This window comes from Aythya marila (assembly GCF_965140915.1).
Source record: "Aythya marila genome assembly, chromosome: 27".
Classification (NCBI taxonomy): domain Eukaryota; kingdom Metazoa; phylum Chordata; class Aves; order Anseriformes; family Anatidae; genus Aythya; species Aythya marila.
The window spans coordinates 2,638,466-2,662,674 of record NC_139068.1 but is presented as its reverse complement, the minus strand read 5'-3'; the positions used below and the strand labels follow the sequence as shown (position 1 = coordinate 2,662,674).

Genomic DNA, 24,209 nt, shown 5'->3' with positions numbered 1-24,209 from the left:
TGTGTATATATTTTGGTTGGATGTTCTAGCTGGTACTTTGGATGCCTGAGTTGCCTTACTTGGATACTAGTAGGGTCTGATGTTCTTGCTAACAGGTAGTATGTGTGTAGTCTTCTATGCACTGATGGAAGAACATGGTTTTCTTTACTCAGAGGGTGGTGAGGCACTGGAACAGGCTGTCCAGAGAGGTTGTGGATGCCCCATCCCTGAAGGTGTTCAAGACCAGGCTGGATGAGGCCCTGAGCAACCTGATCTAGTGGGAGGCATCCTTGCCTATGGCAGGGGGGTTGGAGATACATGATCTTTGAGGCCCCTTCCAACCCAAGCCATTCTGTGATGGTTCTGTAGTGCTCTTATGCCTCACCGAAACAATCAGCATGCAGGTTTTTTTTTGTTGAAAAATTGTTTGTAAACTTAGCATTCAGTAGCAGAATAGTGATTGTTCCAAAGTGTCAGAAAAACAAAGTTGATGTTACCTCACCCCACTCAGGAATTAAAAAAGGAACATTATTTCATTTAATAGTAGAGACCTAGGGTAAGTGCCAGACAGAGTCTGCAAAGGTCTTCAACTTTCATCTCTGCTGCTTTTTACGCTGGTGACATACCACTTTATTTTTGCGACTTGTTTGACTAACAGGTGCTGCAGTTCACCATGAGTTTCTTCAGCCTTAGCAGGGAAGCATCTGCAAGGGTCTGGAGAAGCACTATGGATGAAACAGCCATGATATTATTTCTAACTGTGCATGTAAGGATGACAAGTTCTTGTTTTTTTTTTACGATTCAGGAGGACAGTTTTGGCTTGTTTGGGGATCTGCTTGGTAGGATTTCATGGGGGACTGTCTTGGTAGGTAAAGGGGTTGGACAGCTGGTTGGTCTTCAAGGTTGGCCTCCTCTAAGCACAAGTGTAGTCTATTCCAACATGCAAAATGTCAAACAAAAATGGCAGGAGGCCAGCAGGGATGAACATGAAATTGTTGATGGAACTCAAACACAGAATAAAAGTATCAGGAAGGTGGAAGTGGGAGTGGCATGCAAGAATTGAGATGGGAAAGTCTGAGCTGTGCTGGGGCTATGGATGTGAAGGGCAAATAGAAGGGCTTCTCTAAGTACACTGTCAGCAAAAGGCATGCTAAGAAAAATTTGGGCTCACTGTTAAAAGTACCTCCTTACCAAAGACCTGGAGAAGCCTGAGGTCCTTAGTGCCTTTTTTGTTTTTGTTTTTTCCTGGTTAAACCAGTACTTGGTTTCTACTGAGTAAAATCAAGGAATCTTACTCATCCACCTCAATAAGGGATAATAGAGTGAGAAGAGCTGTTGATTTGCATTCTGACGTGGATGACTGACATCAGTCTGTAAGCTGTGCTGTCAGTCAGACCTGGCAGTTTGCTTTGGAGTCAAACACTCAGAAGTCAGAGAAGCCTAACAAGCAAGAAGCTGGCAAGCAGACCACAAGGTACGGCAATTAGTAATTTATATTGGCTAGGGAAGAAAAGAGTGTTGTTCTCTGGACAACTAGGTAGTGAAGTTTGTCTATTTGCTAAATGCTGGTTTGTAACTTCTAGCACTTCTTTTGTGTTTTTATGCTTTTTTGAGGGGGGACAGGGGACTCCCAAAAGAGCGTGTAAATGAAAATTGTTGCCTTTGAACAGAGCAGCACATGACCAGCCCACACTGAAGCATGAGGTAGGGCTAAAATTGGTGAAAAGTTGGAAAGTTGAGGAACCCCAGTGAGTTGAAAAGAGATGTTTTCTTGTCAGAGGGTTGTGGAAGCAAGTTTTGTCATTCAGCTTTTAAAACAATGAGTAAAAAATTAAGCTTCTGTTGGACTAGTAATGGAACTAAACAAATAGAGAAATTCAATTCAAACAGATGAATTGCAAAATTAATTTATTCTTGAGTGGGCAGCAGACATAGTTGAGTATAACTGATCATTGGTGGCAAGACAAGGCTGCATAAATCATTGCAAGTTTTCAGCCTTTTTTTTTTTTATAAGCCTGTGAAGACTTAGTGTTGATGATTACAAAAGGAAGAAGATTTTGTTTTTTTCATTTCTAGTCACAGTTGGAAAAGTCTTATTTGACAAAAAAAAAAAAAAAAGGTGGAGATTCTGCCAGAGCTTGAGGTTTTAGAGAAAAATAAAAGCTCATTCAGAATCACAAGAAAAAAAGATGAGAAGGCTGGGGAACACAGGAGAAATTAAGCAGAATTAGCTGCAGGTAAACAGAGATTCATACTCAAGATTCATACTAGAATCTGCCTGTGTGTTTGGAGGAGGTTCTGTGTCGGTTATGGTCAGAGCAAGCAGTCTTACAATGATCTCCAAAAGAGGTTCAGAGAAATGGTGGTGTAGAGGGCAATGGCATTTGTAGGAAATATAACTTTGACAAATAAAATGAGGAGAAGGCATACCAAGAGAGTGAAGGTTAATAAATTGTTCATGGACTGGTACGATAAGGAAAGATTTTTATTTATTTATTTATTTATTCCGTCAGAGGACATTCTTATGCATTGTTCTTAATTAATAAATATCAGCTGAATCCCTTGGACACTGGCAGGCTGTTGCTGAATTCACTTGATAGGTAAGGAAAGCTTTAAATTAAAATGGGGAAGAATTAACAGAGGGAAAAGGGAAAGGGAGCAATCTCTGGGAAATGAAACATTGATAAGATGATATCAGAAAGCAGGTATATCCCTAGGGATGAGGGAAAGGAAATGAACATATCCAAGCTGAGATAAAATTTGAAAAGTTTAATGTATTCCCCTAAGGGAACTAGAACTTAGGTAATCTTTGTCTCAGCATGCTGGAAATACTAGTACATGTACTTAAGAATATTTGAGCAAAGATTTCTTTTTACCTATACGTTTTTAACAAATTGACAGTACATTAATAGTATGTTAGATGGAAAAATCATCGCACCAACTGTAATCCCAGTATTGTGATCCTAATGTGAAATTTTTACAAATAAAATTGGGGACAGAAAAACCTTGGAGACTGAGATGAAGACTTTGAAGGTAACATGGGTGTAGAAAAGATAGCCTATGTCATGTTAGTCTAAGTTTTCTTTGTTAAAATTATTTCTCTAGAAGAGAACTGCAGTAAATTTCAGGTCTGAACTTGTAATTTATGTAACTGTAGCAAGTAGTTCGATGGGGTACTTAGGGACATGGTTTAGTGGGTGACATTGGTGGTAGGGGGACGGTTGGACCAGATGATCCTGGGGGTCTTTTCCAACCTTAGTGATTCTATGATTATGGGAAGTATCAAATAGGTAGGAAACTGTCTAGAAAAGCTATTGGAAGGGAATCGACCTATGGAATTTTTGAATAATCGATTTCTTAGCTAAATTAGATAAAGGTTCAAATGCATAACATATAACGATAACCCAAATTTAGAAAGCGTGGATAAGTGCAGGACTGCAATACAATGGCTCTTCCCATTTGAAGTAACAGGGAACCTTTATGAATATGCATAGGATATATATGCATCTGTTTCTACACCCCAGCTGCTTCTGGAGAGCAGTGAAAGGGAGAGGGACCTGAGGGTCCTGGTGGACAGCGGGATGACCATGAGCCAGCACCGTGCCCTTGTGGCCAAGAAGACCGATGGCATCCTGGGGTCTATCAGAAGGGTTCCTCCCCCTCTACTCTGCCCTGGTGAGACTACATCTGGAATATTGTGTCCAGTTCTGGGCCCCTCAGTTCCAGAAGGACAGGAAACTGCTTGAGAGAGCCCAGCACAGAGCCATGAGGATGATGAAGGGAGTGGAGCATCTCCCTGATGAGGAGAGGCTGAGGGAGCTGGGGCTGTTTAGCTTGGAGGAGAATGAGGGGTGGTGACCTTACTGAGGATGTTCTGCTTAAATATGAGCCAAAACTTTTTTTATGGTGTGACAGGCTGCCCAGGGGATTGTGGAGTTTCCTTCTCTGGAGATACGCAAAACCTGTCTGGATGTGTTCCTGTGTGACCTGATCTAGGTGTTCCTGCTCCGGTAGGGGGACTGAACTAGATGATCTTTTAAGGTCCCTTCCAATTCCTAACATTTGGTGATTCTGTAATTCACAGAAAAATAGGGAGAGCCTCTTCATTTTGCTCTCCAAAATATCAAGATTTAAGAGGCTTTTTTTGGATTTTGATTATTTCAATCATAGCCCCATGCAAAAAATAGAGCAAGTTGAATCCAGAAGCAATATAACTGCATCCGTATGGTGGTGTGCTTCCACATTAACTAGTAATTTCCCCTGTGGCACTAATGTGCTGCTGGGGGTTAATTAAGTCCTAGGAAAACTGGCTATTCCAGGAAGTCTACTACAGGAATACCCGTGCTGCTTCTGGCAGCAATGTCGTTAGCATGATGCTGCACTTAAGCTAATAAGACTTGACAGACCTAAACAGCTTGGCCCAGAGGCACTTGGTGGATGTTTGTACCTGTGGCATTATCCACCCACAAACTCAGCTAATCCACCTCTAGACAATAGACCATCTGCGGTATCATCAAGAACTGGAAGGCCTTCCTAGCCGGAGTAAGAGAAGCCAGGTGGCATTTAATAGTAAAAAGTGCAGAGTTGTGTATCTGGGGACTAATAAGAGAAATTTGTATTAAAAATGAGGGTGTTAAAGCTAGACACTCCTCTCAGAAATCCTGTTCACAGTCTAGTCATAAACAGAGGAATGTGCAAGGAAAGGTTTTCTGTCTTTTCAACTATGGCTAGTTATATTAGGAGAGAATTAGAAGCCATGGACTTATTTAGCCTAGAAATAAAGGATTAGATAAAAGTACTGTTCTATAAACAGTAAGAAGAACTTGCTCGTGGTAAAATCCTGTGCTAATACAAAAACAAATGGCATTTAAATTCTTGATTGTAGTTGGTTTGTTAGTAGTGCAGTACCATAGTAAAACTACATTGCTGCTGGAACTAGCACTGGCATTCCTATAGTAAACAACCTTCCAAGGTATTTGCTGCAAAAATGTTGAGACACCTCTAATACGTCTTGGTACCCTTCAGTAAGAAGATATTATTTTTGCCTCTTATAGCAAAAAGCTGAAAGTGACTCAGCACAGTCTTGGATGTTCCTAAGATTAACTGCTTCCTGAGGTAGAGAGGAGGAGGAAACAAGTTCGTGAGTTGTATTTAGGAATCTTGAAAGAAATTGGAAGTTCTGTGCTATTTTGGGCCAGAATTCCTGTAGCAGAGACCTAAATCACTACTGCATCTATGTTCCCAGTATGTGCTGCGTAAACATTAAGGCAGGGGCAGAAGGGTTTAGGGGAGGAAATATTGATCAAAAAGCAAACTAAAAACTCCAGTGTAATCTCTTTTTTATTATTATGGATTTTTATATTATCTTCCTCCAAACGGTGGCTAATGCAATAACATCTAGCTTGACACTGCAGTTAAAAACTGGACAGCAGATACCTACACCTAGTTTTCTTCAGAGTGGGTAGGTAATTACCCTGTTCTTTATGAAGATTTTTAAGTCTTTTCTCTCTCTTTTTCCCTCACCCTTATCTCCCGTATTCACATATGCAAATTTATCTGAGTATTCATGTAGCTATATTCTAATGTTTTGCTTGGGAATAGATTCTGTAAGGGAAGCAGCAGAATGACTCTTTGAAGATATAAGCAACAGTTATGCTTTCTGGGTAAACCTGCTTGGCCATTTTAACTGTGAGACGAGGAGTAACCTTTCTAGCCAGATTCCGTGCTGCTTCTCAAACAGTTCAGCTTTGAAAGTGAAACTATATAAATACATCCCTACGGGAATTAAGTGTAGTGGTGTTACTGATCCACGGCTCAGATTTCATGGAGCCCTGTAGTGCTGTTCTCTGCTGCGGTGCTTAGATACTGCAGTTGCATTCCTCCTGCAAAGCAGAGTAATTTCTGCTTTCCCAGCAGCAGTTCAAGTGCAGCCTGATAGGAGAGACCTTTGTCACTCTAAAGATTCAGATAGAAATGTCAAGTTAAAAAGAAAAAATCAAGAAAGGTAAGATTTAACAATGTAAATGCAATTGGCAGGGCTGCTGGACTGTGCTAAATCCAGTTGCCTCAAGACCTTCTTGTGTTGACTTCAAGGAGCCATGTTCATGTATATATTGAGTGCCTGATCTTGTCATGGTATAGACTCAGCCTTGTTCTAAGCCTTGCCCTCCCTGTCCCCATGGCATAACTGTGATAATCCTCTGTTTTTGATTTCATTTTCACATGCATATTCTACTTCAAACTTAATGCTGTTTTCTCAGCGTTTACTCTTATGCTCACTGTGAAATCCTAATGCTGATCTGTTCAGTGTCACGTATGGGGGAGTGTTTTGCAGTGTTGTTTTTTCCTTTGTTCTTGCTGAACTTTTCTTTGTAAAAGAAGCTTTTTGTTTCTCTTGTATTCAGAGCTGGAGGGCTTCCTCCTGTATATTATTACAAAGCTACAACTAATAACACAGGATGTTCTGTGAGGTGTAAAGGACTTTTGAAAAGAAGTAGGCCAGTTGATGCTCTTCTGGGGGCGCTCAGTGGGCATTTTAGAAGCACCATGGTCTTCAGCTTCCCAGCTGCCTCAACTTGAAAACTTGTCCTGTCTAAATTGCAAAAATATAAATATGTTGCTTCACACTGTACCTTCTTCTATATTTTTGTGATGTATAATGATAGCTGCTGAGATAAAGAAAACTTTGAAGAAGGTGATCCTGACTGTAGTTTGCACATGAGAGTAGATTAGATAATGGATGTTTACTTCTTTAGTATTTTGAATCTTAGAATATTCACCCTAAGCAAATTGCAGGACTTACTTTAAATATTCCGCACTTGGCAGAGATATGTTGCTGTCCTCCACCAAGCCTGTGTTTGCTATCAGATACATAGAGTTCTGGAGGGAGAATTCCTGGTTGTGTAATACATCATGCAGATACCATTATACATCACAAAATATAGAAAAGGATACAGTTTGGTTTAGTGGAGGACTTGTTAGTGTTAGGTCAGAGGTTGGACTCGATGATCTTGAGGTCTCTTCCAACCTAGACAATTCTGTGATTCTGTGATATGAAGCAACATATTTAACTTCTTGCAATTTAGACAGGCTGAGTTCTCAAGCAGAGGCAGCTGGAAAGCTGAAGACTGGAAAAAAGCTGTGTTTCTAAAATGCCCATTTGAGCACCCTCAGAAAAGCAAAGCTACTTATTATAGCATCTTTCCCTAACATGCCTATTGTCTGCCCTTTGGAATAACCCCGTGGTACTGAAGAAATGTGTTCTGAAGAGCTGAGGAAGGGGCGAAACGTAATTTCTCTCTAGGGTTCTCTTGGGTATTCCTGATGTCCTTCTTAGTTACAATAATCTAACTGCAAGCTGAAGCTGTTCCCAGGCTATGTCACTAAATTATCACAAATTTACACTCCATTTCAAGGATGTAACTCAACCTTTCTGCTCCATCCCAGGATGGAGTAGAGGAATCGGGTGCCTTGTCCCCAGGCAGGCATGCAGCAGCTGCAGCTATAAGACCCAGGCTTTTTTGGCCACCAACCAGATAACTTCACGAAATGCAGCCCGCTATGTCCATATGCTAGAAACTGCATGCGGGTTATGACAAGATAAGCCAACTGTTAGATCTGCTTTTTGCTGTGCAGTGTCTGTGGTCAGTTGTATCACCACAATTCACAGCTGGATGTGTTTAATACTAACTGCTAGCTCATGTTTTTCAGACACTACCCAGCTTTTCTGAGAACACAGTCCTGCGTGATTATGATAATGGGCAGCCAGAGGTCATACAGCATCTTGGTAGCTGTTTGAGAAACCCAGGAGGGCGTTTTCCAGAAACTATTGTCATGGACAACTCAAAATGCGTGGCCTCTGTGCTCTTGCTGACCACACTTCCTAGCTTTAGTATTCTTCATATCTGTGTGGTATGTAGGTCATTAACTAGTCCTGTGACTCTAGCCTGCTCCAAGAGAAGAAACCAATAACTTATTTTCCAGACTTCAAGCACAACTGCACCACTATAGTGTTCTGCTTTTGGTAGCACACGTCATGTTATCCAAAAGCTCATTGTTTCCCACCATGAAATATGTTTGTGTTTTTTTTTTAAGATAACAGAATGTTTAATTTGCTGCTGGCACATGTAAATCTTTTGACCTATAGATATTACAATAGAAAATTATCACTTCTCTTCATAGCAATACTTGGAACATTTGTTCTGCCTTTGCCCCCATTATGCTGCTGATCAGTAACAACTGAAAGGATGAAAACCATAACAAGGATGGTTGGAAAATATAAATAGTACAAGCCCATCACAAGAAATTATGTTCCACTTCTGGAATCAAAGAAATACCAGCTTCTTACCTGAATGGTTGTGTCTTAACCCACTTGCTAAATATTCTGAACTTTCCTTTGTTTTGTTAACCTTAGAATCACAGAATCATAGAATGGTTTGGGTTGGAAGGGACGTTAAAGATCATCTAGTTCAACCCCCCTGCCATGGACAGAGATACTTTCTACTAGATTAGGTTGCCCAAAGTGTCCTTGAAAACTTCCAGGGAAGCCTTATAAAGCTTATTTTTCCTCCATCACCTCTTGTAATTCTTGTGTCTTAACCGAAACATTTTGCATGTCAAATTGGATTTTGAGGATGGGAAAGCCATTTAAAATTTGACTCAGTTTCATATCAGAGAGTCCCATTATTGAAAGATGTGTCCAATGTATTACTTTTTCTGACTACGGCTGAGATTTTTATCAGCTAAGAACATTTACCAACACTGTTGAGGATGGTGTCTTTCATGCCTTGTGTAGCTCTTTCTAATTCAGACACCTTGCTTAAGTTATCTGACTTCTAGCTGCTGTCAAGTATCTATCTGAAGTGTACAAACTGTTTTGGAACATTATCACCACACTTCATAGTGACAACATGCTGAATTGATTGCCAGCTAAGTCAATACATATATGGTTTGCTTCTACATACACACTTTCTGGTCTATAACTATAGAATTTTGTGCAGAAACCTGTATTCTCGCAGTCTAAAGGAGACTTAGGGACATCCTGAAAACTTGGTTCACTGAGGCTCTGATGTTCAGTGTATTTGACAGCCTGTCCCAGGGGCTTGTATCTTTGTCACCCAAATGGAACTATGCTAGTTAATAGCATGTTTACCAGGCAGTCTGAAAAGATTTCTCTAGCATTAAAATCACAGAATCACAGAATTTCTAGGTTGGAAGAGGCCTCAAGATCATCAAGTCCAACCTCTGACGTAACACTAACAAGACCTCCACTAAACCATATCGCTAAGTTCAACATCTAAACGTCTTTTAAAGACCTCCAGGGATGGTGACTCCACCACTTCCCTGGGCAGCCCATTCCAACGCCTAACCCTTTCGGTAAAGGTATACTTCAACTAGCTTCTCTCTTTTTAATGTACAGTGAATCCTGTTGTGACTCTTCTGTGGTCCTGGCTTCAGCTGCCTTTGCTGAATCATCAAAGGCAAGACAGAAAGGGAATTATCTCTGAAGCATCCTATGGCAAGGGGACAGATGTGGATAGCAGGTTGTTCCCACCTTAAAACACCCTTCATGCGGGAAATTAGCTTATAATCTATGTCCCAGAGAGTCAGAGAGATTCAAGAGATTTGGCAGGCACTTTAAAATCTGTTACATCTTGACTGGCAGGTTCTTAAAACACATTCTGAAGAGTCTATAAAAGGTGTTTATCTTCATTTTAAGTAACCAATGATCTTTGTGCAGACATTGCACTGGAAGAAGGGCAATTCCACAGACAGACTGGAGAACGGCCTGGAATTGGGAAAAAGCCAGCAGTTTGCAGAGTCCTGGAAGCTGCACGAGAAAGAAAATGCTGTGATTATTGTCAAACTGAGATCTGGCAAAAGAACTCTGTGTTCTTTTCAGTGCTGGTGAAGTTGGGTGCTACAGCAAGAATGGATATCGTTTTTGTGGCCATACTGCTTCTACTCAGCTACACACCTACAGGGTAGCAGGCTCCAGATTTTTCAGAGTCATTTTTGTGTTGTGCATTTAGGTATCAGATGCTGAAATCAGGGAATGCAGGGAGGAAGAAGAGAATGCATTTTTAGTATGTTGTTTTTCCTTTTTCCTTGTGGAAAAGGGGAAAGTGTTTTCCTGCTTTGCATATCTTAAATGCTCTGAAAATTGCATACACTTTGTGTCAAATACACATATACATTTGCAATCAATTTTGTCATCATACTGAATTGGCTGTGAATGCTTCAGGAGAAATGAGAGTCAAATGTGAAGAAATAGGGTCCTGTTCTTCCCTGTTATAATCAGATCAGAAGACACACTGAGCTGAATAAGAAAGACCAAATCAAGAAGGGAGGTTGTGCTTCAGATGATATCCCTCAGACTCTCCAAAATTCTGGAATAAGCCATATCTTCAGTTTAGCTAACAAATGAACTAATCCTGAATTAAAGGTATCTTCAAAATAAAATGTATGATTTGTTTTCAATCTGTTAAGCAATTCTCTTTGCAGAAAATGGGCCAGGGTTTGGGCCTCTCCTGCATGAGATGTCTTATGATATTCGGGTTAAAATTACATGTTTTTTCTCATTGCTTTCGTAAGATGGCATTTCCTGTGTGCTGTTAAAATAATCTCAATGGGCATCTAATTCCCTTACGTAGTTTGTACCTACACAGAGTCTGTTTGATTTACATTCAGAACTTGTGTTCAGGATATTTGTTGTTACCAGTCAGAGTGAGAAGCCTGTGTTGGAAAGCAGCGCAGCTCCTGTTTGTGTGTGAGCTAGAATTACCAAGCAGCAGTATTTTCATGCTGAATGGTTTGGTAAACCCATTTCACTCTTTTATGCTCCTAAACTCTCTGATCATATATGTAAATCACACCTTCAGTCATGGTCTTTAAGATTCATTGAGATTTACCACTTAGCACAAAATTCTTACCTGGAAGTACTTTCCTTAATCATGTAAAGCAGAATATAGATATTTTTTTTTTTTTAAAGGACAAGCCTCAGAATAGTATTAATTACCTCACAGATGTACACATACACGCACAGTGGAATTGTAATATGTAAATAGAAACAAACAAATACAAAAGATCAAAGACTAAAAAGTAGGGATATGTACATATAAAGGAGAACTGGTAGCCAGCCTTGGAACAGACTTGCCAGATCTTCATAATACCAAGCTGTTGTTCCTATAGAAAGGGATCTATGAACCTGAGAGGTTACAGTACTCAGATTAAAACTTTCTGATACATCTTGCTGAGCATGACACTGGTGTGCTCTTTTGAATTTTTGGAACACTTTTCTCCATGTTAGCCTTTTTTGATTCTGTGCCAGGAATCTGCAGTCACTGAGCACCTGATAAAAATCTGTGAGTAGCTTATCAGGTCCTTGGGCATTGATGCATTCCACACCTCATTTACTTTCATAGCCAGATGCAACCTCAGCTAGGGTGTAATCCTTCCTCTGCTTCGCTGGCTTGTGCTGACAGGTTTGCTATGTGCTAGACTATCCTCAGTGTATTCTGGTCTCTCTTCTTTCCAGGATGGCACGCGCTCTGAATGAATGGCTATGGCAGCATGAGTTCTGGCTCCCCCCCGGAATTACCTGGGAGGACATGAAGGAGTCTGAAGACATCCATTATCCTCAGCCTCGTGATCTCCTGCTCAGTATTCCTTTTGCTCTAATCTTGGTTGTCATTCGATACGTCTTTGAAAGGTAAGTTATTTAGTGCTCTTTGGGGTGTTTTAGGGATAATACTGTCAGTTTGGGTCCAAAAGCTGGCTTTATTGTCTGTATCCAATCTATGATTGTGGAGGTTCATGGAAACTCCAGGTCATAAAGTGTGCTGAGGTAAATGTTTCAGCTCTTTCTATACAGCTCTGTTTACTTACTAAAGAAGCGCGTTGAATATAGGACACAAATCCTACCCTTAAGGTCTAATTAGAAGCAGTGTGACTTCCCACACTCAAAACAAGCAAGCCCTAGAATTAGGTTTACGCTTGTGCTCTAGAAGGCAGACATGCAGTTTCTATTGCACATTACTTGCTATTTCTGGGCCAGGTGCAGTGGAAATAATGCTTAGACTACCCAAATATAGTTAAATCTCCTTTATGTTGGCAAATGGGGATCTGGGATATCCCACCTTACAGAGGAGCCTGAATAAGATGCAGTAAGATAAGCTGAGACATCAGACCTCAGAATGAGTACTGGCATAGCCCATGAATGTATGCATTTCACTGACCACTGTTCTGGATTCAGGAAGTGTAATTTCCTTGGGAGCACCATGTAAAGATGTTTGTAGCAGCTTCCTCTGGGTTGAGGCCTGCCACAGCCACTTCCAGCACTAGGCTACCAGAATCTCTCTTCCTTTTCTCTTTCTGCTACCAAAGCGGCTGCTTTTTGCAGATTCTGGGATATGACCTTCCAGGATCAGCACAAGAGTAACTCTGTCTCTAGGATTTTTCTGGCCAGAACCATTTCAGTATTTTACACATTACTATTCAGCACAGAAAAATTGGGAATTACGTGAAAGCATGACTAGAAATTCCACAAGGTTTGCTGGCTGTGACTTTCATTAAGGTCTTGAACTACTGCTGTTGCTATAAGCAGTTTAACCATAGTCAGTATTGTGTACTACTGAATGTAATTTGCTTGTGGATTAACTGAGTGTTACCTTAGTGTCAGCCATTGTCAGGGCTGCAGAGTAAGACCCCTTTTGAAAATTGTCTCAAATGGTCTTCACTGGATTGAAAAATTGCTATTACAAATTGTCTGAAGAGGTGTTCTTCTGAAATAGCTTAGTCAAAATCTATAGTGGTTTTAAGTTCAGAAAGATCTTAAAAAAAAAATTAAATGAAAATTTTTGAAAATTAAAATTAAAAAAAAGCTTTTTTTTTTCCTTTTCAAAAAGAGTCTGCACAAGAAAATGGTTATAGACCTTTCTGAGGGCTTGAAACATGTTTCTTCTCCAGATTCTCTGTGATACAAGGACAAATTGAAAAAGTGTTTACAAGTAGAATTCTGAGCTCTGCTGTGAGAATATTTTTACATAAAAATACTGGCATTAAATTGGGTTTTTACTAAAAACAAATGCATGAATGATTACTTAAAGAATCTTCTTTTCATTATACAAACTTGGAATCCAAGTCTTTTCTTTGTAAATAATAAGTTTAGTGTGCATTCCATTAATTCCATGGTTTTTATCCTGCATTTCCCTGAGGACATAGGTGTCTCAGTTACCTCCACTGATGTGGGAACCAAGGTGCTGTAGGTAACCATTAAAACAGAAGTGAATCACATTTCTTTCTTGCTGACCTGCAGGACATGGCTGTATACAGTACTTCTTTAGGCAGGTACTGTCCTTTGGTCACTTGGACACACTTTCAGTGTGAAGCTAGAGATTAAGCCCCAATGTTCTGCATTGGCTAGAATAGTCCTATTGTGAGCTCTTCAGTACAGGGAAGACATGGACATGAAGAAGGATCTAGGCTTTTCTCAGTGATGCCCAGTGACAGGACAAGAGGCAGTGGGCACAAACTGAAACATATGATATTCTATCTGAACACAAGAAAACACTTTTTAACTGTGAGGGTGGTCAAACATTGGAACAGATTCCCTGGAGAGGGAATGGTCTCCATTTGTGGAGACACTGGACACCCAGCTGGACACAGCCCTGAACAGCTTGCTCTAGCTGACCCTGCCTGAGCAGCAGAGTTGGACTGGATGATCTCCAGAGGCCACCTCCAGCTTCTATGATTCAGTGTTTTTGCAACTCTGTCCCTTTATTCCTCTCCCCCCGCCATACTGGTCCTAGTCAGCCTACATATCTTTACCATCTCCTTTAAGATGCTCCTGACCAGATCAAAAGATTCTTATATTTCCTTTCCAAGTTCTACCTAAGTTGGGAGAGTTTCCACAGGCGTAGGCCTACTCATGCATTTTAAAACTGTTTTGATTCACAGACTTCATTAAATAAAAGCTTCTTGTCACACCCTTAGGAAAGATAATATCTCAAGCCCATTTTACAGGTCCAGGAACCCTGTAATCATACCACCATCTTACCTATGCAAATTACAAACTAGTGTTCTGAGCTATATTCTTGTTTGTCCTAACTCTCCACAGTCATTTATTTCAGCATGAAGTTTTCTCATTCTTAATAATTACCATTTCACATTCAGTTCATCCTGGAGAAGAAAGGTTCCCTTAGAGAATGGGAGGTATGAATCAAGTCCTCTGTTTCTCCGTTACCTTGCGTATACAGTAGGGTTAGGACCGTTTAAACTCATTTGCACAGAGTTTTGAGAATTGCAGACTGAAAGGATGGGTGTTATTCTCCATGTAGATGGCCATAACTTTGTAGCTTTATATACCTGTGGGTCAATATGAGTGTGATTTCGGAGAACATAAGTAGGCTAACAAGTTTAGATTCAATGGCCTTAGCTTGGCCTCTGGCAATTGATTCTACCCTCATCTGTTACTTGCAACTGTGCATCAGCATTTTTTTCTCTAGATGTGCACCTTCTTCCTTGTGGTGCCTGCCCTAGGATTTCAGAAATGCTGTAAACTGTTACCATTACCTGGGTCAGAATTCCAAGAAAATACAAAGAAACGAGAAGTTCAGAGAAGGTTCTGCACACCCTGATTCACCAACTGCATCAGACCATGCTTGGCAGTTTTTAATAGTGCCATCTTCTTATTTTGGAGATTAAACCCGGGAAAGACCCTGCTACCTTGAGCATGTTTATTCCTCTCCTTGGCACCTGCTGGCTGAACTTGGAAATACCGAGACAACAGCGTCTGACAACCAGTTACTGTGCATTAGGTGGTGGCTGTGGGAAGAGGCTATGCAGTAGCTGGGTGGGGCCTGGGAGAGCTAAGGAGGTTGTGGGTGCAGCCCTAGGGGAAAAGAAACAACTCACACTTCTGTGAAGCAACTCCTCTGTGAGCTTGTTTGCTCTGGATAAGTTGGGAAAATATGGGGCATTCGGTGCTGATGAGAGCAGAATGCACACTCCTAGCCCCTGCCACAATATTGAAGCAGATGCTGGGGGAGGTCGGTAGTTCTGTCCTGACTAGAGAGAGGACCTGGAAGTTGAGAAGCCCTTTCTCTAACAGTTCCAGATTGTGTTTACGAGAATGAGGAATGTCCTGCACCTGTATCTGGTGCCTGAGATTAAACTCTTGCATACCCGTACTTGTGCTTGGGATTGCCCCGACCCAGATGCAGGACCTTGCACCTGGCTTTGTTAAACCTCATGAGGTTCACACAGGCCCACCTCTCAAGGCTGCCCAGGTCCTCCTGGATGGCATCCCTTCCCTCCAGCATGTCAACCACACCACACAGCTTGGTGTCATCGGCAAACTTGCTGAGGGTGCACTTCATCCCACTGTCCATGTCCCCAGCAAAGATGTTAAACAGCACCAGTCCCAATACTGACCCCTGAGGGACACCACTCATCACTGATCTCCACTTGGATGTTGAGCTGTTGACTGCAACTCTTTGGGTGTGACCATCCAGCCAATTCCTTACCCAGTGAGTGGTTCATCCATCAAGTCCATGTCTCTAGTTTAGAGACAAGAGACGAGTTTTATAATGTTTGAGACTTCACAGAATTGTAGGGATTGGAAGGGACCTTGAGAGATCATTGGGTCCAACCCCCAAAATGAGACTTCTTTCAAATGATGGACTTCTTTCCATCAAAGTCAATTTCTTGGAGTTTGTGGTTATGAAGAAATCACAACTTTTATTGCAGTGTTTCTTGCCCATGTTGTTAAGAAAATATGGAAACTGAAGTGCTTTCAGGCTAATAAGGGAAAAAGTCAGTAAACAAAATGTATGTACATTTTAATAGTCCTGATTTTGGACTTGACCTTTGATTTTTGGGAACTGAAAGTCATTGTCAGTGCATTTGAATCCCAATAGCTTCCAAATTGTAGTACAGGAGGATTATATCTGAGAAGACTGTGTGCAGAGGAGGGTTTTCAAGACACCAGGTTCAGTGTCAGCCAGGAGACACTCTTGTTGCAAGTAAGGCAAACTGCGTCTCGGGCCGTATTAGAAGGAGTTTGGACAGCATATTTAGAAGTTGTTTCCCCCTCAGCTTGGCACTGTTTGGAGTGTATCTCTGTACTGTGTCCAGTGTAGGGCCCCACTTAAAGAGGGAGAGTACAGAGACTGGAGAGATTCCAGGGGTGTACTGCAGGATGGTCAGGACCTGAGGCACACGTCTTGTGAGGAAAGGTGTAGGGAGCTGGGTTGGTTTAGTTGAGTGAAGAAAAGGCAAAGGATCAATCTGATGGTAGCCTATAGCTACTTGAAGGGCTTTATAAAGAATTTTTAACTTCTTTGGAAAACAAAGCCAAACTCTTCTTGGTGTTGTCAGGTGGTATGAAAAATGGTAAAGGCTAGAAAATTGCATCTTGGAAAATTCAGTTTGGGCATCAGGAAGAATTTCTTTTTCCAGGGAGGGTAGTACAGTCCTGGAACTTAACACCATAAAGGTGAAGGATCTCTGTGTGTGGTGTCCTCCAGACTCTTCTGTGTTGCATTTACAAGACTTAATGTTGTAGTCTCTTTTGCCCTGATCTGATGTTAGCAGTGGTCCTGCTCTGAGCTGGAAACTGGACTGGAGAAATCCATAGGTCTCTTCCAGCCAACGCTATGATTTCTTGGGTACTATGACACCCTTATACCGTGTCTTGGTGTGATGGTTGGCAGCCTCATAGGTACACTCTAGAGCTGTCTCAGTCACTCATTTCTTAACTGCCTGGGAAATACCTAATGAATTTGCAGCTTATGACATTAAAGTTTCCACAAGCACCATGTTGATGTGTTTTGATATGTTTCCGTGGTGGGGGGGGAGGTAGTGACTGCATTTTCATTACATTTTGTATGAGGAAAGAACTATTCCAGTAAATGTAGAAAAAGGTTTTTAATAGGAGAAAATGATAAAAGACATCTCAAACCTTACACACCCCAAGGTGGTTCTAGATTCTCTAAGAAACAGCTGAAACACCAATTTTCAGGCACAAGTACAGAGCCTGAAATTCTAGCCTGTGAAGCACTTTTCTGAAGAAAGCTAAGGGCTAAAACAAGCTCTGAATTGCATGGAGTTCTGTTCAAATGCACAGCAGGTGTCATTGCTGTTACAAGTCCTCAATCTAAATTGCTTTTTTTTGTCCATTCATTTCTACATTTTCTACTTGGACTGCAGTCTCTGAACCCATTCATGATTCATATGTGTTTCTTAAGGACTTGGCTTGCTTTCAGGTGTTACACAAATATCAGTCATTATAAAATATATGTCAAAATCAAAGCATTCTGTCTGAGCAAAAACCTGAGGAAACTCATGAATCTTTAGTTGTCACCAGCACAAAATAGAAGACTCAGAAAATTATTTGGTTTTAAACTTTTAAAACCTTTGGTAAATAGAACCATAGGTTCTAGTCCAGGTTAGCTACAATCAGCATAAATAAATTATCTGTACTATATATATGCATACATATGTGTGTGTTTGCATATATGCATACATACTTTGATACTCTTATATCAGTTTAATCCTGGGCTATATAGCATTGGTAATAATTTAGTACTCATTTAAATACGGTTCTATAAACAGCATTGATGTTTTTAAAGGTGGTGATCATAGATTTCACTGCCTGTTTGCAGAACAACTTTGCTAGTGGGAAGTGAGTGTTGTAGGTAAGGATGTTTTGGGGAGAAGAATGAACATGTTGCCAAATACTGTTGCTTTGGAAGGAGATGCAATGACAAGAGCCAAAATGGAGAACTTCTGGGTGGTTCCCCTACTAACTGGTCCTTCAAATGTTTGGTAGCATGTAGAACAACACTTGAGAAAAGGCTCTCTTATATTTGTTAAGTGATTCTGTCAAACCTTCAGGTGCACTTGTATATTCTGCTTCCTCTGAGCTGCATGGGCTGTGAAGAAATGTCTTAAGTCATGGAGAGACTGATTTTTATTTTTTTTTGCATTCAGTTCTGAAATAAGTGAGAGGAGAAATGGGTGCTGTTCTGAATGCAGCGAGGGAGAGCCAAACCTGCTAAAAATCAGCAGCTGAAAGTTAGCTTGTTACATCCACAGCCTGTCCCCATTAACTTCACATAAAGCCTTGCATTATTGTCAAAGCTGTACATGATACTATCTGGTGCCTTTGCTCATTTTGTACTCTGCCTGCTGATTCTCCTCTGCCCTGTATTAAGATCAGCAAATTCAAGGTTGCTGTAGTCCAGGTTATAACATCTTTCTCTCTTCTGTCTGTTCAAGGACGGAAGTGGTGCACAGTAAGCCATTGAATAGGAGCCAGAGACAATTCAGTTTTAATTAAATTATTTGAAGTTGCAGAAATGAAAAAAGGCAGCTTCAGTTATGGAGCTCCCTCTGTCTTGATTATCCTCTGTTAGGCTGAGTCTGTGCTTCTGCCCCAAGTTTGGAATGGAAACGGTACCAGTAGAGCAAATTGTGGCCTTCTGAAAGTCAAGTGTTCCTTTACTGAATCCATTTCATCACCAGGGGTTGGGAGACACTATCTCACAGTGAGATATTCTCACTATTCTCACAAGTGATTCTGCTTCTTTACCTTCAAGATCCAGAGTAAAGTGTTAAGTGATACGTATTATCACTCAGATTAGTGAGAACGTGGGATTCTGGCATCCCAGTATCTCTGAAGGCAGTAGATGTGAAGAATTGGGTCGTTTTTTCAAAAAAAAGTTTATGAATGTGGTAGTATTTAGAGATAACCTTATCTCAGGTTATCTTCAGATTTCCTTCAGGCTACTGCTTCATGATCCTATTCTAATATCTACATTCTCTTACCATTTCCCTCAATTCAAACAAAATATTTTTGTTGTTTTGTGTATGTTCACCACAGGTTGACACAGGATGAATCTAATATTGTGTAAGCTGACAGGTGAGGTTAATGAAAAGGTAAATGATGTTTAAAGCACAAAAGACTGTAACAAAGATCTGCCAGTTCACAGTCTTGTGGTTTAATTTTCATCCATCTTGCCAGATGGTGAACTGCCAATTAAATCCTACCTAGTGGATTTCAGAAAACTGGTTTGCAGTCAATCAGAAATGACATCTTCATCTTCGTTGGCGGCTGTGGTTTCCCTGGCTGAAGCCACACTGCTTTAGAGGTTTCCTTTCAAATCTTGACGTTAGTTCATGCTTCATCTTCACAGGACACCAGGGAGAGCAGCATAAAAAATCCAGATCAGTAATTAGGTCAGATCTGCTACTCCCCTTGATCAGCAGTGAACCCCAGTGTAGGTGTTTGGGGAACTGAAGTTCTGGTTCCTGAACTTCCAGTGTCCTGTTGAGCCATCTTTTCAAGCAATCTTCTTCAGCCATAAAGGTTGGAATCTTCTGGTTTTCAATGAAAGGTTACCTTCTGAGGTGGCTTTCTGATTTCTTTCTGATCAGTTTTGGCTTCATAAGACATCCAACATCTTCAGCTTTTACAACCTCACTATAAATGCATTTATAGTAAGGACAGAAGTATTTCATGGAGATAGCTTATACTTGCAGATTGTAGCGTGAATTTCTGCAGAAACATCCACTCAGAATTTTCCAATCCATTTGCATTCAAAGGCAAACCATGCAACTGACTTTATTATTACAACAAAGTAATTTTTATTATCTGGAATAAAACCTTATGGAAAACAACTACTCCAGTCTTTAAAAAAAAATAATGATGCAATTTATTTAATTGTCTACTAGCACACACTCAGGTACAATTGAGATGAGTACAATGTATATACAGAGTATAAAGGTACAGAGCTTCAGAATTAGCACTCAGAATTAGCCCATGGGCAGTTGGGGATATAGAGGACCCTGGTCCACTGTGCTGCTGGGTGAACCTGGCTTATAGAATATCACTGTCTAGCTCCTCAAGTGGTGAATTTGTTTGTGTACTGCTCATTCTTCATCTGGTGGAGAATTCAGCTGATGTAGACTTGTTTTTCAGAACTTCTTGGCTGCTGCTGGGGACAATAGATGTCTGTCATCACTGCTGTTACCAGTGCTTGGCAGCATGAATGGGAGAAGTGAGAGAGAAAATCAGTAAAAAGAATGATCTCTCTTCAAGTTGAAAAGCGGCTTCTGTCTTCCCTTTTGCTGATCCTGTGACAGATTCAAAAACAATGATGAATTTTGGTCTCCTTGTAGCAAAAAGTTACAATGATGCTACAAAACTAGTAATAATTTATCCAGATTGTGCAGAATTCAAGATAAATGGTGCACAAAGTACTGTTTGATGCCTATTTTAAAAGCACATTCACTCTCTGAGACACAGTAGCTCATTCAGCTGCTGCCTGTCTCATCCTAGCTGTAGCTGCAGCTTGCATAATTCAAAAGATGTGAGGGAGGGGAGCCCCCATAGCAATGGTTTGATTCCAGTCCTATATGGTGAAGAAATGTAGGGAAAGGTACTCTGAAAGCTATAGAATTAGGGCTGCATATACGCTTCCTGTGGTCCAGTGATTTGAGTCTGTTTGATTTCCAAAGATAAATATACAAATCTGACCAAAGCTTTCTTGCATTTTACTAGAATTGAGACAAATGAGCACAAATGCCTTAGCAACTTCTTACTTTTTGAAAGTATGTGGGAGATAGCCGTGCTCTGCCGTGAGTGCTCCACATCTGAATCAGCACTTGTACACTCTGGCCTGGTTAGAAGGACATCCCGGGAAACTAATGCCAATCCTGTCTGGCCTAGACTAATTTCAATGCTCCTTTATGAAATTAGCCTGCATGACTTTCTCTTCCTCAGCTTTTGAAGTGGTAGGTGACTAGTGGCTAGCCTAGGGACTCTGCCAAGCAGCTACAATGGAGGGATGACAGCACAGATCCTTGTGGTACTGTTTTTAGCCATAGGGTGGACATCAGGGGTACCTAAAATGTGGTGCTCTTGCAGTCACCTCATGTGACCTTGTTCCACCAAACCCCCTAAGGAACACCAGAGTGTTTTCCTTGTAACCTGGCCGTTGTTTTGCTTTGTTTTGTTTTGTTCCTAACTCTAGAAGACCATCCATAGAGATCACGTCACCCTTTTGCATGCACTGAACCGTGAGGGTGGTTGCTCCTGTGCCTGCTCTCTGTGTGAGGATAGCTCCTGGTTTTTCCCTCTGCCTGTGGTCATTCTCAAAGACCTGTTCCAATGCAATCTGTATCCAGCAACAGGCACTTCTCAGGCCTGCTGTGAGGTTTAAGGGGAGGTGTCATTGCCCTCAAGGAACAGGCCCTGCCTCAAGAAGACCTTACAGATTTCTTGGTAGTTCCTGATCTGCATGAGTCCATGGCTCCATCTCTCTCCAGGGTTCTGCTGAACCGTTCAACCAAGACAGTTGTATTGTTCCTTTTATTTTGTATGGTAATAACTTGCTTTGTTTCTTGCTCTACCAGATTGTTAGGCAAGTTTATTCCTAGAAAATCTGTGTTAGCATATTGCTTTACATGGGTGAAGAGCCTTTGGGCCCTTCTGATAAAGGATATGTAGTGAGTACAAGGAATTGCTTTTTCAGTTAAGCTGTTGCTCTGAGCTTGCCCCTTCAAAAATGATTCAGAGGCTCTTTTAATAGCAGTCTGGCTTATGTTCTCTGACCTGTAGTGTCTGTGATTCCTGCATTGACACTGAGATATTTTTATACACAGAGACAAACAATTGGAATATGTACTACCCACAGACAATAGCCTACAGATAACGTATCAGGTTACTGTGGGCAGAGCAGGGGAAACAAAACACTGTGTCCTGAGCTTCTTCAGTAAGAGCTGTTAGAACAAGCTACATGAGATTTCGCTTTTTGTTCAGAGAGAAGTTTGTTCCCTCCCACTCCAACATTTGCCCTAGAATTTCTATGCCTGTTTGGGCAGCAGCTGCTGAACAGCAGTGAGCTGCAGCTGAGTTTGTTACTAGACATCTCCCCTGGCTGGGCTCAAAATGAAGGCTTACAAGATTTGCAGCTGAGAGTCACAGTGAAGCACGGACCAGTCTGGCAAATGGAAAGGGAAGCTGATGTTAAAACGGGAAGGAGGCACGCACAAAGCCTCAAGGAAGTCTAGCTTGGGTATCCTGAAAGATTCACTTTATCTCAGAAATCACAGGTATAATGCAAGAAGTGTTGTCTCAGTCCGGGACCTGGTTTATGTAGGAGTCAAGCTGCATGGAGACAATTTAAGGACAGATTGATAATGGCAAGGAATTATTCTCCTTGCTTCGATTATCCTATTGGTTCCTTCTGTGGCAAAATCCATAAATCTGCTGATTTTCTGTGCTTCTTTCCTTGGTAACCTCATGGGACAACATACTAATTGCAGCCTCTTAGAAAACAAGCTGAACTACTTAAAAGGCACAGTGAACTGCTCTGTGTTTGTGATTTGACATTAGCTTTAACCATCTTGCTGCACAGAGAGCTGAAATAGCTCACTTCCTGAGTCTTTCCTTGTGAGATTCCTGCTTTTCAACAAAGCAGGGTGGGAAGAGGAGGATTTGGCATCAAGTTTGCATATGAAAAAGGGAGCTCCCCTGCTGATGCACATGATAGAGCAAAATAAAAAAAAAATAAGAATTGCCTCTACCCTGTTGTGCAATAGTGGAAGTTAAGAACAAGCTTCTCAAGCTCCTTAGTAATTTAGGGCAAGTTTTGTTGGCCTAAATCTTGTCAAGAAGACTTAGGACCAACACATTAATTTACAGAGGATCAAATGGTAGGGAATGAAAGAAGAGATCATAAACAGTCTTACTCACAGATGAAATATGTTATTAACAGATACACAAAAATAACAGTATAACTTTGTTTCCTATCCATATATATTTTTGTATTCATAAGCTGTTATTGTAAGACTTTACAAAATAATTATTTTAATTAAATTGTGGTGTGTTTGTTTAGTAAAGTAGATGGAAGTTACCTGGAATTTTTTACCTCTCTGGCTCAATCAATATTTAAGTATTTTCCTCCAAGTGGAATGGTATAAACCTGAAAAACTTAGGGCAAATGTTCCAAAATACCAGAACAGAATTCTCCAGTGTCCAAGAAATCTCCAGGACCCTGTTAATTCAGACGTAGCAGAGCATATTGCCAAAGAAGGGCAGAAGACTGTAGCCCATTGAATATTAATTCTCCCAAGTAAGTAAATGATTGATAATTTCTATTTACGTACAAAACAAAGTGCCTGTTGTAAACTGGTGCATTTCTCCATGGCTACTACCTCTCATGGGAGCATGGCTGTAAATCAGGATTATTAACAAAAATAATAATAAAGGACTATTTTAAGTTATTTTAAACATACTCCCAGTTTAGTCAGAATGATTAGGTCTTTTCTTTAGGAGGGTTGCAATAGTATAAGAGCTATGTTTTGTGCGTTAAAAGAAAGGAATACCATTGAACTGCTGAGAACAGATGAACTCAGAACCAGAAGAAAGGTGGAAGAGAAGACCATTTTCAAGTATTTAATTTTGAAATGTATTTTTCTGTGATTCATTTTCCACAGAGATTTTTGTTACTGAATAGTAATCAAGAAGCATCTGAAAACAACTTCCTCTTAGGTGCTTTAGGCATGTATTTGGTGCAAAGATTTAAGCTGGCTGTTTTGTGTAATATAGCTTTGACAGCTTCTTGACAGCATCCTCTTGTAACCACAAGAAAGTTGACAATATTGTAGGAGCACAGAGATAACGCTTTGCCACTGGAAAGTATGGGTCTTCAAGAGATGGTGCAGTTCGAAGAGTAGAAGTGCTGGTTCCTACAGACACTGGTTCTCCATTTCTTGGTGCTAGAAGATATTTGCAGAGTGACACCCTTATAAATTCAAATACATTTGTGGAAAATAAACTCACAAAAACTAAATTTTTTCCTGTGTCTCATACTATCTCTGAAAGCCTCTGCAAAGGGGCAAAGCCCAGTCTTGCAAGGTGAGGGAGTGTGGACTTAGGCCCCTCCATGATTAATCCATTTAATTTCAGCTTCAGCAGGTTTTGCACAAACTAGTTTGTTCACTGGTGATTACTGAATTGAATTCCTTACTATGAACTTCCCCTTGTAAACCTTGAAGATAGAGAAGCTATCTTCACCAGAACCTTTCTGAAGAAGGAATAGGTTTGAGATAAAAGACATCTCACGGTCTGTGTCTTGCCTTACCTAGCTATAGAAAGCTGTGCAATTTAGTCCTCAGGCTTTCTGCTTCCATATTCCGGACAGATGATAAGCTTCCATGATGAG

At 40.7% G+C, this 24,209-nt stretch overlaps 1 protein-coding gene across 2 annotated transcripts in view; it reads left to right on the top strand.

The window, feature by feature from the left end:
* Positions 1 to 24,209, top strand: part of CERS4 (ceramide synthase 4) — a 55,525-nt gene that overhangs the window by 9,871 nt on the left and 21,445 nt on the right. For both annotated transcript variants that reach the window (XM_082780089.1, XM_082780088.1), the window contains exon 3: positions 11,516 to 11,689. In XM_082780089.1, the coding sequence (XP_082636215.1) occupies positions 11,516 to 11,689 (174 nt within the window). The remainder of the gene's footprint in view (positions 1 to 11,515; positions 11,690 to 24,209) is intronic.